Source organism: Pecten maximus, chromosome 2 (assembly GCF_902652985.1).
Source record: "Pecten maximus chromosome 2, xPecMax1.1, whole genome shotgun sequence".
NCBI lineage: Eukaryota > Metazoa > Mollusca > Bivalvia > Pectinida > Pectinidae > Pecten > Pecten maximus.
In genome coordinates, this window is record NC_047016.1 from 5,116,821 (window position 1) to 5,130,705 (window position 13,885).

Genomic DNA, 13,885 nt, shown 5'->3' on the forward strand with positions numbered 1-13,885 from the left:
TAAACAACAATCATGGCCGCTAAGCGGTTCGGAAGTAGCACCGTCGCCGAAATCGCAGCCAAAAAATCCCATTTCGTGTCTATAAACACAGTCCGAGCAACGGTATCAGGTGCGAAGATGTTCAGTAAATATTTGAACGAGAAAGGACATCCTGATAAGTTTGAAGAGTTTACTGTAGAGGAACTGAACGACCAGCTCAGTCATTTTTATCATGACGTGCGATCGAAGGGTGGCAAGTTATACAAAACAACAACCCTCGACAACCTCCGACACGCTATAAATAGATACCTGAAATTACCGCCACATTCCAGAGATCTCGACATTATTAAAGATTCCGTCTTTGCTGTCGCTAATCAGAGTTTCAATGATGCCAGGAAGGAGCTCAGAGCTGCTGGTCAGTTGCAAGTATAAAATTATATAATGAGTTAATAGTTAGCCGGTTAACTCATGCATACATGTAAGACTTAACATGGTATTAAATATAGAGTAACCGACACACCAGACAGCCAGATGCTTCTGCAACTAAGAAATTACAATAAACTAGGACCAAGATAGATAACTCCTACAAAATACATGGCACTTCTTGAACCAATATAACAATATTGATTTACCTTCAAAGTCCAAGGGTTTCTCTCTCAATTCACCTCGTCACTGTTGAAACATAACTCTGTAAATCTTGAGATTTTTGACACATGTCGCCTGTAATATTGGTAGTAAAAAGGAATTATTTTCTCTACTTTTATCTCTCAGTACATGTTGACAGATATGTGTGAAAGCATTTGACAGTAAAACTAATTGATAACTGATTTTTGTGTTGGAAGCTCCTCTGAAATCGTTGAAATGTTTCTGGTATTTGTAGGCAAAGGAAACATTGAACATTACCAGTACATTTGTGAAGAGGACAGAAAGAAACTGTATAGTTCCCGTCACCTGGATCCATGCACACCATATGGGCTGATGAATAAAGTTCAATTTGATGTGAGAATCTGTTTTTTCAAGCGTGGAACAGAAAATTTTGAAAAAATGACAAAAGACACATTTGTGATAAACGTAGATCCTGACTCTGGCCTTAAGTTTGTGGTAAAAAATACTGGATTAATGAACACTTGTATGAGCAATGCAATAAGTAATGGATTCATGTTAGAGGATCCAGGATCACTTTATTGCCCAGTAGCATCATATGAAAAATATCTTTCAAAGCTTAATCCAAAAACAGATAGACTTTGGCAGTATCCTCGTGGAAGGCTTGCTGCAGGCTATGATGAATCAATTTGGTATAGAAACAAGCCGATGGGACGGGATGGTCTTGCTGGTTTTATGTCAAAACTTGCTAAAAATTGTGGAATGTCAAAACGTTATACAAATCATAGTATAAGGATTACAGGGTGCTAAAATGCTTTCGTCACGAAGTTTGTCCACAGGGTCAGCAAATGTTCCACCATACACATCACAGACAGCATCGACTTCCCCGCGACTAGCATCTTTATCATCGTCACAAATTAAGGCTACTTCCTGTACCACAGGTAATGTTATATGAGGTTTATGTATATATCTATAGGACTGTAGAAGTTATAACATATCACAAATACATCCAGATTGTGTATACTCTGACTTTACATTTATGAATACTTTATAGTGAATGTGATTAGCATTGTGCTATCATCTGAATGTTACTGTAAAAACTTGTATCATAATATGCATCAGACGAATATATACATGTATTTAAAACAAAGTGGAATAGTCCTTGTGAAGGAGTTCGAAATACGAAAAATTACTTTAAAACAAATATGTAGATCCCCCAATGTATGAAAAATAACTTTAAACCAATCTGTAGATCCCCTGAGTGCTTTCACAGCTCTTCAAATGATGCTGTACAGGAGTTCTCCTGAGCTGCCTATCAGGTAGCAATTTAGAGCAAAATAGTTTTAAGAGGTTTTTCTCAGATTTTATTCTTAATCTTAAGAGTTAGTTATTATATCAAAACTTCAAACCGAAAAAAATGTCATTTGACTATGCTCTGTTTACACTGAAATTTTGAAAAGGGATATTTTTCAATAAACACAATGCCATATTATAATTTAATTACTTGCATGTATACATAACAGCAAATTGAAGCTTAAAAGCACATCTTATTTTGGTGAATTTTATACCGCATATATAAATCATCCAACGATGACTTATATATTTACTTAATTGTGTAATTATATAATTAGAATCAATTATTAAGGAAACATGCAGATATACATTTATATATGTATGCAAATACATGAAATGATTTACTGGTATTGAAAAAATATATTAACTAATCTAAAGATAACATTTTTGTATTAAAAGGTTCAACTTATTGTTAATTATTGTTTTTATTTACAGGCATTCAGTGTGATTTTAGTGGACAATACAAGTGTAAGTGTTGATACTGAGTCTCAGTGTAACGTAATCAACATGCCAGATGCTCTGGAATCATTGATGATTGAAAATCAGGCACTTCGCAGAGAGAATGAGGACCTCAAACGGGAACTTTTTCAGTATAAATTACAAAACATGAAGACTGAACTACCGTAATGGCCTAGTTTAAGTTGCACAATTCTTCAATAAAGTTACAATTATGAAATAGGAGAAGGAAAATGCACTGCCGCACTGGGGTTCAAACCTGGTGTAGGAGTCAATTCTTTCCCCTATAAAAGTTTCCCCGGGGAAAGAAATGGCTAGCCAATTTCTTCCCCGGGGGAAACAATCAGCTAGCCCATTCTTTTCCCCCTATCAGCTATGTTAGCAGGGAAATTTTTGGCTAGCCTATTCTTTCCCCCCTTTCAGCTTTGGAGATGGGGAAACTTTTGGCTAGCCGTTTCCTTCCCCCTATCAGCTTTGGAGATGGGGAAACTTTTGGCTAGCCCTTTCTTTCCCCCCTATCAGCTTTGGAGATGGGGAAACGTTTGACTAGCCCATCGTTTCCCCCCTATCAGCTTTGGAGATGGGGAAACTTTTGGTTAGCCCATTCTTTCCCCCTATCAGCTTTGGAGATGGGGAAACTTTTGGCTAGCCCTTTCTTTTCCCCCTATCAGCTTTGGAGATGGGGAAACGTTTGACTAGCCCATTCTTTTCCCACTATCAGCTTTGGAGATGGGGAAACTTTTGGCTAGCCTTCAACAAAGTCTTTGACCCTGAAGACACACATACACACATGAGACCCTATACCACCTTTGTGGGTATTTAGTTGGGTGCAATATGTAATAGGATACAGAGAAAAATGCACAGCCTGACAGGGTTTCGAACCCAGGACCTCCGAACACTAGCCAGACGCTTTACCAATTGAGCTACCTTGTCGCCAGCGTTTATTCCTGTCCAGTTCAGCTACAATTAATTGAATGGAATTTGCAAATTAAATTTTACATTAGATGTACATGTAATAATATATATATCCGATATGCTGGAATGAATGACTACCAAATTTATTGAAATTAATGACCTTGATCTACCTTTAAGGTCACAGGTCAGATGGTTTAAAATCTCCAAAATTTGTTCCTGAGTTTCAAAATTTGAGGGTTTCTATATAAGTCATGTGACAATTACTGAAAATAAACAGTACGTATTTGACATGACCTTAATCAAATTTGAGGTTGAAATGGATTCAATCTTCCAAAAATGTCTTCTCTTCAAATTCTATAGCAGGTGAGAGATACAGGCCCATCTGTTTTCAGATTTGTGACGTTCACATATGTTCTGGACATGTTAATTTTTCATCTCTAATCATCAGGTTAAAATCAATGTTTTTGTGTTTCATAAAACTTAAACAGACGAGCTTTAGGTGATTTTGGTACTGGTGTTGTTTCTATTTACATGCAATTATAACGACTTTGCTCACCTGGTCTGAAGGGTTATAAGCCTATGCCATGGCGCAACATTTGGGGTCTGTCAACTTTTTCTAAAATTCGGCCGTATTGAACGACTGGATTTTGACCAAATTTGGTCAGAAGCATCCTTAGGGAGAAGTGAACAAATTTTGCGTAAATAGTGACTCTAGCCTCCTAAGGGCCGCAAGGGCTGGTCTAAATAGAGAAATCCATCAGAATGAGAAAAATGACAATTTTTACGTACTTTCAAGGTCGCAGGGGTCGAATGAGCAAGAGCCAGGGTCGTTGATATATATATATATATATATATATGGGGCAAAGAAGTAATTCAAACAGTGTAAACAATAAGGTTTGTTAAATTTTCGAGGCAATCCGCCCCTTTATCAAAACACAAAAAATCACAAATATATATGGGCCAGTAGAATTAAATTAACAGGATTAAGGATTGCAAATTATGTCGAATATTTTCCTTAGTTCACTCTCATGTATTCAGCTTAGTAACCAAATAAGCGACTAGCTATATACCAACTTCAAAAGTGGCATTAGTAGTTGGTGAGCGAATCAGGACCATTAGGTCTCTTGTTGTTTTATAGTCATGCGTACACTGACGGCTAGAACTGTTTAGAGAAGAACATATTGTTCTGCCATGTTGAGCCGTGCTGTAATTACAATTGTAATAGTTCAAGCGTACTAGGCAATTATTTGTTGTTTTACTTTAATGTTGTTGAATAAAAAAATTTAATCCATGACTGCATATCTTTATTTATATAACTTAATGTGCGAGTCGTTAACTCACCTGAGTCATTCAGACTGATCATGTATTTGCCATTTAATGATCTGCTCACACAGTGAACAACGCTAAAATATTCATTACTTTGGGCAGATTTCAAAGATTTTAAAATCAGTTTTGGAAGCTAGTGTAAATTTAAAAAATACATATAAAACATTAATAGCATTGATCACTGGCGACAATAGTGAGATTAAATGGCTACTTAGTACTGCTATAATTTTCCAATCTGTTCACTGGCATTGACTTCTGCCATACTAAGACACGGTGATGTTAAATAGCTGTCACTGCTACAGTTCTCCAATCTGCTACTGGCATTGACTTCTGCCATACTAAGACACGGTGAGGTCTAACGAGGGGATTGAGGAAACTCGGACCATATCTAATATTTATAACTATAGTTATCAGCCACAGTAAGTTATGTCAACCCAAGCTGTTATTTCATGGAGAAATGTTGGTCCTGTATTTGTAGCGACATCGTAACATATCCATATTCTTATTTGAATGAGTATATGATTTTCCAGTATTCAAATCCCAGTTTTTTTAAGTAATTTGACTTAACGGGCGAACTGAACAAGCTCTGTTAGATTCAGTGGAAAATTACACACCCTCTAATTTATTATTGAAAATATATAAGATATTTCTAAAATAAAGATACATGCTTTGATATGATGGACGCGGGCCTCAAGCTTCTTTGATTAACTAAACGTCATAAAACGATAACAAAGGTTCGCTGAATCATCAATGCAATGTTATTTTAATACTTTCATTTTAAGTTTTTCATGTGCTAAATAAATTCAGGAATAGAAATATGTTCAATATTACTTGGACATTAATTTGTATTATTTCTATTGTTTCGGGGAGGGCCTCTCATTCGACAAACTTGGCCTTTTTTGTACCTTAAACTCCACGTCTCGTTCCTTCCTTATAAGTTTGTTCGAGACTCGGGTTCTTATAAACCTCTTATATGTGCTTACCTGCCTTATAATTTTAAACACGGTTCTTTTCTTTTCTTTTTAAGAGCCTACGACATTGCCCTTGATTACGTCCTTTACGACTGCATTGTGATTTTTTTAACGTTTTGACGCTATACAACGTAGCTTTCTTTTTACATGCTACGACTCCTGCTCAGAATCTTCTTCCCTGACAGAATCCTTGGTTTTATGTAATATCTCATACATTTCTTTATTAGTTGCCTTATCTATGGTAATCGTTATCCTGCTTGTCACGCTTCAATTCTTATGAAAAGTGGCGTCGGCTCAGATATATTTCATATCCCATTATCTCTTGTATAACCTATATTCCGTTCGGTAATTTATAATTACTTTGGGAGAATTGTATATACAATGTACCGAGGTATTGCTATATTAAACCAAATCAATTAACATGAAGGGAGTTTTACAGTTATATATACTTATAACACAAAAATAAGTGTGTCTAGAATGATTATATAAATGTTGAAATATTGACATCATGATACTCCACCAAACTGTAATGTACATACATTTGTACGAGACACTCGACCAAACTGTAATGTACACACATTTGTACGAGATACTCCACCAAACTGTAATGTACACATTTGTACGAGATACTCGACCAAACTATAATGTACACACATTTGTACGAGACACTCGACCAAACTGTAATGTACACATTTGTACGAGATACTCGACCAAACTATAATGTACACACATTTGTACGAGACACTCGACCAAACTATAATGTACACACATTTGTACGAGACACTCGACCAAACTATAATGTACATACATTTGTACGAGATACTCCACCAAACTGTAATGTACACATTTGTGCGAGACACTCGACCAAACTGTAATGTACACACATTTGTACTAGATATTCCACCAAACTATAATGTACACACATTTGTACGAGACACTCGACCAAACTATAATGTACACACATTTGTACGAGATATTCCACCAAACTATAATGTACACACATTTGTACGAGACACTCGACCAAACTATAATGTACACACATTTGTACGAGATACTCCACCAAACTGTAATGTACACATTTGTACGAGATATTCCACCAAACTATAATGTACACACATTTGTACGAGACACTCGACCAAACTATAATGTACACACATCTGTACGAGATACTCGACCAAACTGTAATGTACATACATTTGTACGAGATACTCCACCAAACTATAATGTACATACATGTGTACGAGATACTCGACCAAACTGTAATGTACATACATTTGTACGAGACACTCGACCAAACTATAATGTACACACATTTGTACGAGATACTCCACCAAACTGTAATGTACACATTTGTACGAGATACTCGACCAAACTGTAATGTACATACATTTGTACGAGATACTCGACCAAACTGTAATGTACATACATGTGTACGAGATACTCGACCAAACTGTAATGTACACATTTGTACGAGATACTCCACCAAACTGTAATGTACACACATTTGTACGAGATACTCGACCAAACTGTAATATCGAATTTTAAAATGAATAACCACTCTGAATTTCAAAACGACACTAGGAACTAAATCATTTCAATTCATTTTTTATTTATTCATATATATTCAAACAAAGATATATTAATACATAATCCAATGTTGCCGTTAGGGTGACATCCATATTTATCTGTCACCAAAATTGTATTCATATCGACCTATACTAGCATCTGGTAACAGTTTAATACTTACGTCCTATCGTATTATAGATGTAAAGGAGTTAAATTCTCTGCTTTTGAAAAGCGTATGGCCTTAAGGACTAGCTAACTACAAAGAGTTTCGAAATATAGAAATCGCAGCCAAAATGATAAAATGCAAATTTGACCTTTCTGGGGCCTCTACCGACCTCCTTCCTACGTCTCCTACTTCCCACGCGTGGTGAGCAGTATGTTGAGTACAAATGCAAGATACGAGATATCATGTTACCAGCTTTTATGAAACGCAAAGGATCTTCGATTTCTACTAACAAAACGTTGACTTTTTTCATTGATATACAAATGACAATATTATTTTTGATGAAATCAGGCACATGGAACATCCTTACATATTTCGCGAGAAGTGCGAGTTACGCATATTGGAAATAGGAAGGTTATTATTAACATAACTTAACTGTCAATGTCTCATTGATTACGAGAAAAAAACGAACAATGTAAGTTTTCAAATCAATTTATTTATATATCAAAATATTCATCTTCAGAGTAGGTTTTTTTTTCTGAAATTTGATATATATGTATATTGTTTCTTTCACATGATTATTGTAGTAAATAAGATATATGACTGTAAAAATGGGCTAGTTATGTTATAAGCCGATCGATGTTACAAATGAACGCTGTGACCCCAGGACCAGGGGACAGGATATTACCAAATAGGCGAGTTTTTGATCGCAACTGCCGGGAATCCTTATGTCTGTAGTAGGACGAGTCGGGACTCCGGGCAAACACAGGTGGTTCTTTACACGTTGTATAGATATAATCCCAATGTACACATGGGGCTATACATTTTATATAACGGAGTAAAAAAAAATACAAAAAAAAAACAAAAAAAAAACAACAAAATAACAAAAAAACCCAGACTTTTTATTTAACACAGAAAGTTTTTATTCATAATGAATGATATAAATAACAAAAACCCGGAATCTACTGCAAGCGTCTGTTTTCCTTTTTAATGCTATTTCCGGTTAGGGTTAATCATTATCTACAAGCAAAAACGTGTCAATAAGAGATACTATAGCATTATCAAACATAAAATAAAATTCATATTCAAATAAAATTCCTTTACATTCCTGACAATTTTTATTCTATAATTTAATCAATATAGTTCACTGTAAAAACAATAGTCACGCTGTGTACGAATAATAACTAGTCGATATACGGCTGCTTTACCGATAACAACAACGATTGGAACTGTAACTAGCACAGCAGGGATAAGAATAGAAATAATATACGTAAAAGATTACACGGGATATTTCAGAACTCACAGCTTTTATTCAACAAGTATATTAAAGGACATATATTACAGTGAAAGGAGATAATGAGCCTCAACCCGTACCGTGCTGTTCAGGTCGAAGTAGGATAATCAAAGCTACGTAGAAGGAGTATCAAAACGATGTGAATGGCCTTGTCAGACAAAGAGTTAACCAGAGTACCACCAGACGTCGCATTACTGGACAACTCGTACAGTATGGTTCAGGACGTGTCGAGGCGGAGATGGCTCGTTTTGATTGCATGCTTCTTCAACATGTTTTTATGTTCTGGTTTCCCATATAACATGTCGGTTTTAAACGTACAATTTTTATATGCATTTGAGAAAAGCAAAGCCGAAACAGCACTTGTACAGTCCGTTACAGCAGGGATGCTACTGAATGCAGGTAATTTATTTCTTTTGAGCGAAGATCATTTTGATATTGGTGGCAACTTTTTTGTACAATGTGCTGGGTATTTTTTAAATGGACCCTTTTCAGAACAAGTGGGGTCCTGTATAATTTGAACAGATTTATTGAGTCCTTATAATTTCTTTATCCTTTATAAGGCTACAGGCACGATTTATGGTGTACCTATAACATGTATAATAAATACTGTATGAAAATAAAGCCCTGTTTTATTTCACGAAATAGTCTTCACTGCATAGTGTACATGTATATATACATATATAAATATATTAGATCAAGGACACACACATTTTGTTTAGAGAAAATAATAATGTGGCATTGATGTGTACAGTCATGTAATGATATACATTGTCATGTTTTTCCTGTTTGGCATTTTAATATTTCAGGAATCGGACACTTTCACACGTGTGTTTCGCATGGACCTTGTCAGGTTTTTTTAACAGAATGTAAATGCCAAGTTGTCGTTTATTCATTATCACGGAGCAATGTAAATCAATAATTTAATGAAATTGCATAAGATATGTTAAACAATAAGTTTACGTAAAATATATAATGACTGAATCATCTGAATGGGTTCCAGTTCAGATTTGTTTTCACAATGAAAACACGTTTTATTTCTAGAAATAAAATAAAAGATTTGCATAATAAGAGTATTAAAGATATATTTATTTAATGTCAATAGCTATACCCAAATTACAGAATATTAAGATATAATGTAGTATGTTACAGAGGGGAGGTAAAGTAAAGGAGTAATAATGATATTTGGGTTAAAGGTTACGATCTTATCATGGAGATAGGAAAGGACGATGTACCTTTACGATTGCAATATCTTTGGTATCAAAATGTTGACAAATCTATGTTACAGCATTCTGTCATATCGCTGTGCTATGAAAGTAAATCGGACTTCTCCGCATGATGAATGAGTATTTATTTTCTCTTTTCCGAAAGTAGATGCTTTCAGAATCAAATGCCCCGTTAAATAATTTGAAATGTCACAAAGGACATTTTCTATCGTCTAACCTCCACCTGTCGACACCTTTCGTTGATAGAATTTCCGTAAGAAGTCGTCTACACCTGTAACAAAAATCCTGTAATTGATATGTCTGAGTATGTAATCAACTGGGACACGTAAACAACATACGTATCGGAAGTAGGGATGCTACTCCAGAACCTGAAAATAAGTAATAAAGAAACCGGCACGCTTATTATATATCTTAGTTATTATATGCCCGTGCTTATTACATTGTAAGTAACAACACTATCTCGATTGACATAACTTAATTATAATCAATTAATCGATAATTATATTTATATATGCTTTGTACTTAAACTTGTTTTTTCTGGTCAAAACATAATCACTTCGATCTTTAGTAGACATTTATGAGTCATTAAATTTGCTTTAAACTATATAGTTGTGTTGAGAAAATGAAGTCGACCCTGAAAAAGTACCGTAATTTTAGACAATTCGTTTGGTGACTTTGGGGTCAATGTAGTTAGTTCTGTCATCTGAATGTATATGTACACTTTCTGTTACATCAAACAAAACAAAAAAGCCGGTCTGCACCATTAATCGTACCTCCGTCGATCCCAATCGGTCCTGCAGGCGCCATATACCACTGGTCTATCACGAAGTATTTAGTACACCAGATATAGTTTTGAGTTCGCTGGTAAAATGACAACAACACTAATGATCAAATTTCCCACGTTTTATGGGGGTTCAAGAGATATTTTACATTGTTCGATCAAAAACTAATGGCAATATAACGACATAAAATGGAATGCCCTGGTAGAATGTTGTATATAATACATATACGTGTTGTTATGGCAAAATTAAAATTAACATGACAACTGTGTTTCGCTACAACATGTTGATTCTATTATTTAATCGACACACAAATTACATATATATACTAAACTTTTCTGGTCTTCAGTATCCGGTAAGTACATATATAAACTATAACTAAATTACAAACGATATTTCATATGCACATAGAACACTCTTTATTAATACCATCTGTGTACACCACCTAAGATGATTTCTAATTGACTGAGGGGATCATTAACACAAACGATATAATGTTCGTTGTTTATCTACTAAACTTGTATAACTATTCCATGTTCTATGCTTATATGCTGTCATTTGTTATTTACTTGTGTCGCTGTGAAGGGACAGATTGCCTTGACTATTTACTTGTCTGTACTATTACTACAAGACCATTTATATATACATTTTGTGTTTTGTGTGTTATTTGAGTATTATGTGTGTATGTATTTGCTGGGTTTCATTACAGGGTTCCCATGCGGGCAGTGTGTAAACAAATTTGGAGTTCGAAAAATGGGAATATGTGCTGGCTTTCTGGCCTCAACTGGCCTAATTCTGTCATTCTTTGCAACAAGCATTCCGTATTTAATTACCACTGTCGGTGTAGTTACTGGTAGGTATAATGTGGTATAGTACACTGTAACCTCAAAACACCATCGGTACGTTCACGTTTGCTCACTGCACCCCTGGAATAACATTATATCCTGGCAAAATTCAAAATAAAACTATTTTGATCCTTTGCGATACAACAGAAGTCTCGATGTGGCATTGAACTTAGTTGCCGCTTCTCTGTGATTAGCAGATAAGCGATAAGTCAGGTTTTTGTCTTGACATTAATCAAATACATGTAGCTATGTTCAAGCAGCTACAGAGTACAAAGTGAGCGTAACACCTGGGGTATCGAGGATGAGTTTAAATACTAAATCCGTTTTTTGATATGAGCTTTACTAAGAGGTACATTTTAAGGACTTGATTCTGTATTTGGTGTAGATGTCTTTGAAAACTGTAGAACCACAAGCTCAGAACACCTATCGCTAGCAATATCTTTTCTTCTGTTATTATGTGTAATGATGTTCTGATTGAAACTAAAGACCTTAGTGGTTTGTGGTGTAATTTTTAATGTGAGTTTAGAACAATTAATCAATAAATGGTATCTAAAATGTTTTTCACTATATTCAAATGTGATTTAAATTTTTTTCATCTTTGACAAGAAGTAATAATGATCGACAGAAAACAATAGGCTGCATATTTTGAGAAAATTCGAAATGTAATATACGCTACCTTCCAAATGTTATAGCACATGTTTAATGTTTTGAATTGAAACTTGATAAATAATTCCACCCCAAAGAAACTCTATCCTGCTCCACCTCCATATTTCGTATGTGACTTTCGATCTTGTAAACGATCATAATTACGACGCTGTTTCGTGTCTTATTTGTTGTGATGGTTAGATTATTTCTATACCACAGCTGTCATTTTATTCATTTTTGTAAGAGGCACGGTATGCTCTTCGCGACGTAGCGTCCTATCAGTGCCTATATGCATTCCACTGTCATTGTTTTTTACAGGATTTGGACTGTCTCTTGGTTACGTATCCATAACGACGTCCGTGGGTGAACATTTTAATGGAAAAGCAAGATTTGTTGCATTGTCCTTTGTGGCTTCCGGGTCCGGTTGTGGTGCAATGGCATTTCCTTTCTTGTTGGATACATTGATCCAGACGTATGGATGGCGAGGATGTCTTCTTATAGTTGGAGGTCTCATGGGGAATATGATCTGCTTCTTTGCTGTTTGTCAGCCACAATTGGTTGATAAATCCTACTATAGTCCTGGATTACTGGAAACGGAGGGAATGAGCCAGCAAACGCAACACAATCAACAAATATGCGAAAATAGAAACTCTGCAATGAATGGGTCTGGCACTTTCATTCCGAAGCAGCAAAGACCATCTATTGAAAAGTTACGATTATTATCGAGAAACTCTCCTTTTATTGTATTCATCATTGCGGTGTGCTGTACGCTACCAGCGTATGATTCAACTTTGATCTATTTGATAGAGTTCTTCAAAACTAAGTCATTTGCAAACAAAGAAGCTTTGTTGCTATATTTCTTCATGAATGTAGGAAACACCACTGGAAGGTTAATCCCAGGGTTCTGTAAGCACATTCCGCACATGAGTGTTCTGATGATTCCGGCGCTTTTTACATGCCTTAGTTGTTTATCAATCGTCTGTCTACTTGAGGCGACTACATACTACCAACATGTGCTCCTGATGTGCTGCTTTGGAATATCAATGGGAGGAAATGTGACGGTGTTGTCGATGACTACGATGAAACTTGTGGGACTTGAAAGCTATTCCGTTGGTGTAGGTATCCTGATGACGATGGTTGGACTTTGCTGTATGTGTTCTGGAGCCATTTCAGGTACTTAACCTCTGGAAATATTCAAGGATTCAACTTTGAATTTGTTCAGGTTATACTTATACTAAAATTGCGCTTGGGTAAAATAATCATCAGGCGAAGCGTGTTAGGAAGAACAGTACTTATTCCCAAAAGAACACAAGGAAAATATAAAGTTATTCATTATATCGAAAAAAAAAAGTTCGTCGTCATGACCAGTTTCCAGTTCTATTATTTCAAAGAATAGTACACAAAATAATAGCACATTTCTGACAAATTGAGAGCCAGATATATATAAACAAAATTAATTTGACTACACCATATAGCTATTTCGTCTTCCTAGGACTTGTCAGTGATGATGCTAAGGGCCTAAATACTCGATGATGGAAACCAAAACTAGGAAAATATCAAAAAGAAATGCTGAAATTTGAATTACGTGGTGCGAAACATCCGCAGTTCAATAAGATTTGATAATTTCATTTTAGAATAACAATGCCTAGATATGAATATTCTGAATTGTGCAACTTCAAATGAATTAAAGCAAGCAGGTTACAAAAGCCCACTGGGAACTGAAAAACAACAAGCAGCGCCTACCACTCGTAATATCAAAGCATTGTA

General features: G+C 35.4%; 2 protein-coding genes across 2 annotated transcripts in view; both read left to right on the forward strand.

Annotated features, from left to right (window-relative positions):
• On the forward strand, positions 1 to 4,155 carry LOC117314856. Its single transcript, XM_033868981.1, has 3 exons — positions 1 to 394; positions 860 to 1,523; positions 2,371 to 4,155. Exons 1-2 carry the CDS (start codon positions 13 to 15, stop codon positions 1,390 to 1,392), a joined length of 915 nt encoding a protein of 304 aa, XP_033724872.1. The 5' UTR covers positions 1 to 12; the 3' UTR covers positions 1,393 to 1,523; positions 2,371 to 4,155.
• Positions 4,156 to 9,009: 4,854 nt separating this feature from the next.
• The window catches only part of LOC117340606 (guanine deaminase-like), a 29,171-nt gene continuing 24,295 nt past the window's right edge, over positions 9,010 to 13,885 (forward strand). The window contains exons 1-3 of the mRNA XM_033902373.1: positions 9,010 to 9,025; positions 11,338 to 11,481; positions 12,437 to 13,007. Coding sequence (XP_033758264.1) covers positions 9,010 to 9,025; positions 11,338 to 11,481; positions 12,437 to 13,007 — 731 coding nt within the window. The remainder of the gene's footprint in view (positions 9,026 to 11,337; positions 11,482 to 12,436; positions 13,008 to 13,885) is intronic.

What these genes read in the sequence shown, in the direction of transcription:
- LOC117314856 (XM_033868981.1), top strand. Translation starts at nt 13, where the DNA reads ATGGCCGCTAAGCGGTTCGGAAGTAGCACCGTCGCCGAAATCGCAGCC. An exon ending in GAAGGAGCTCAGAGCTGCTG is followed by an intron (nt 395 to 859) that starts GTCAGTTGCAAG and finishes TGGTATTTGTAG; the next exon opens with GCAAAGGAAACATTGAACAT.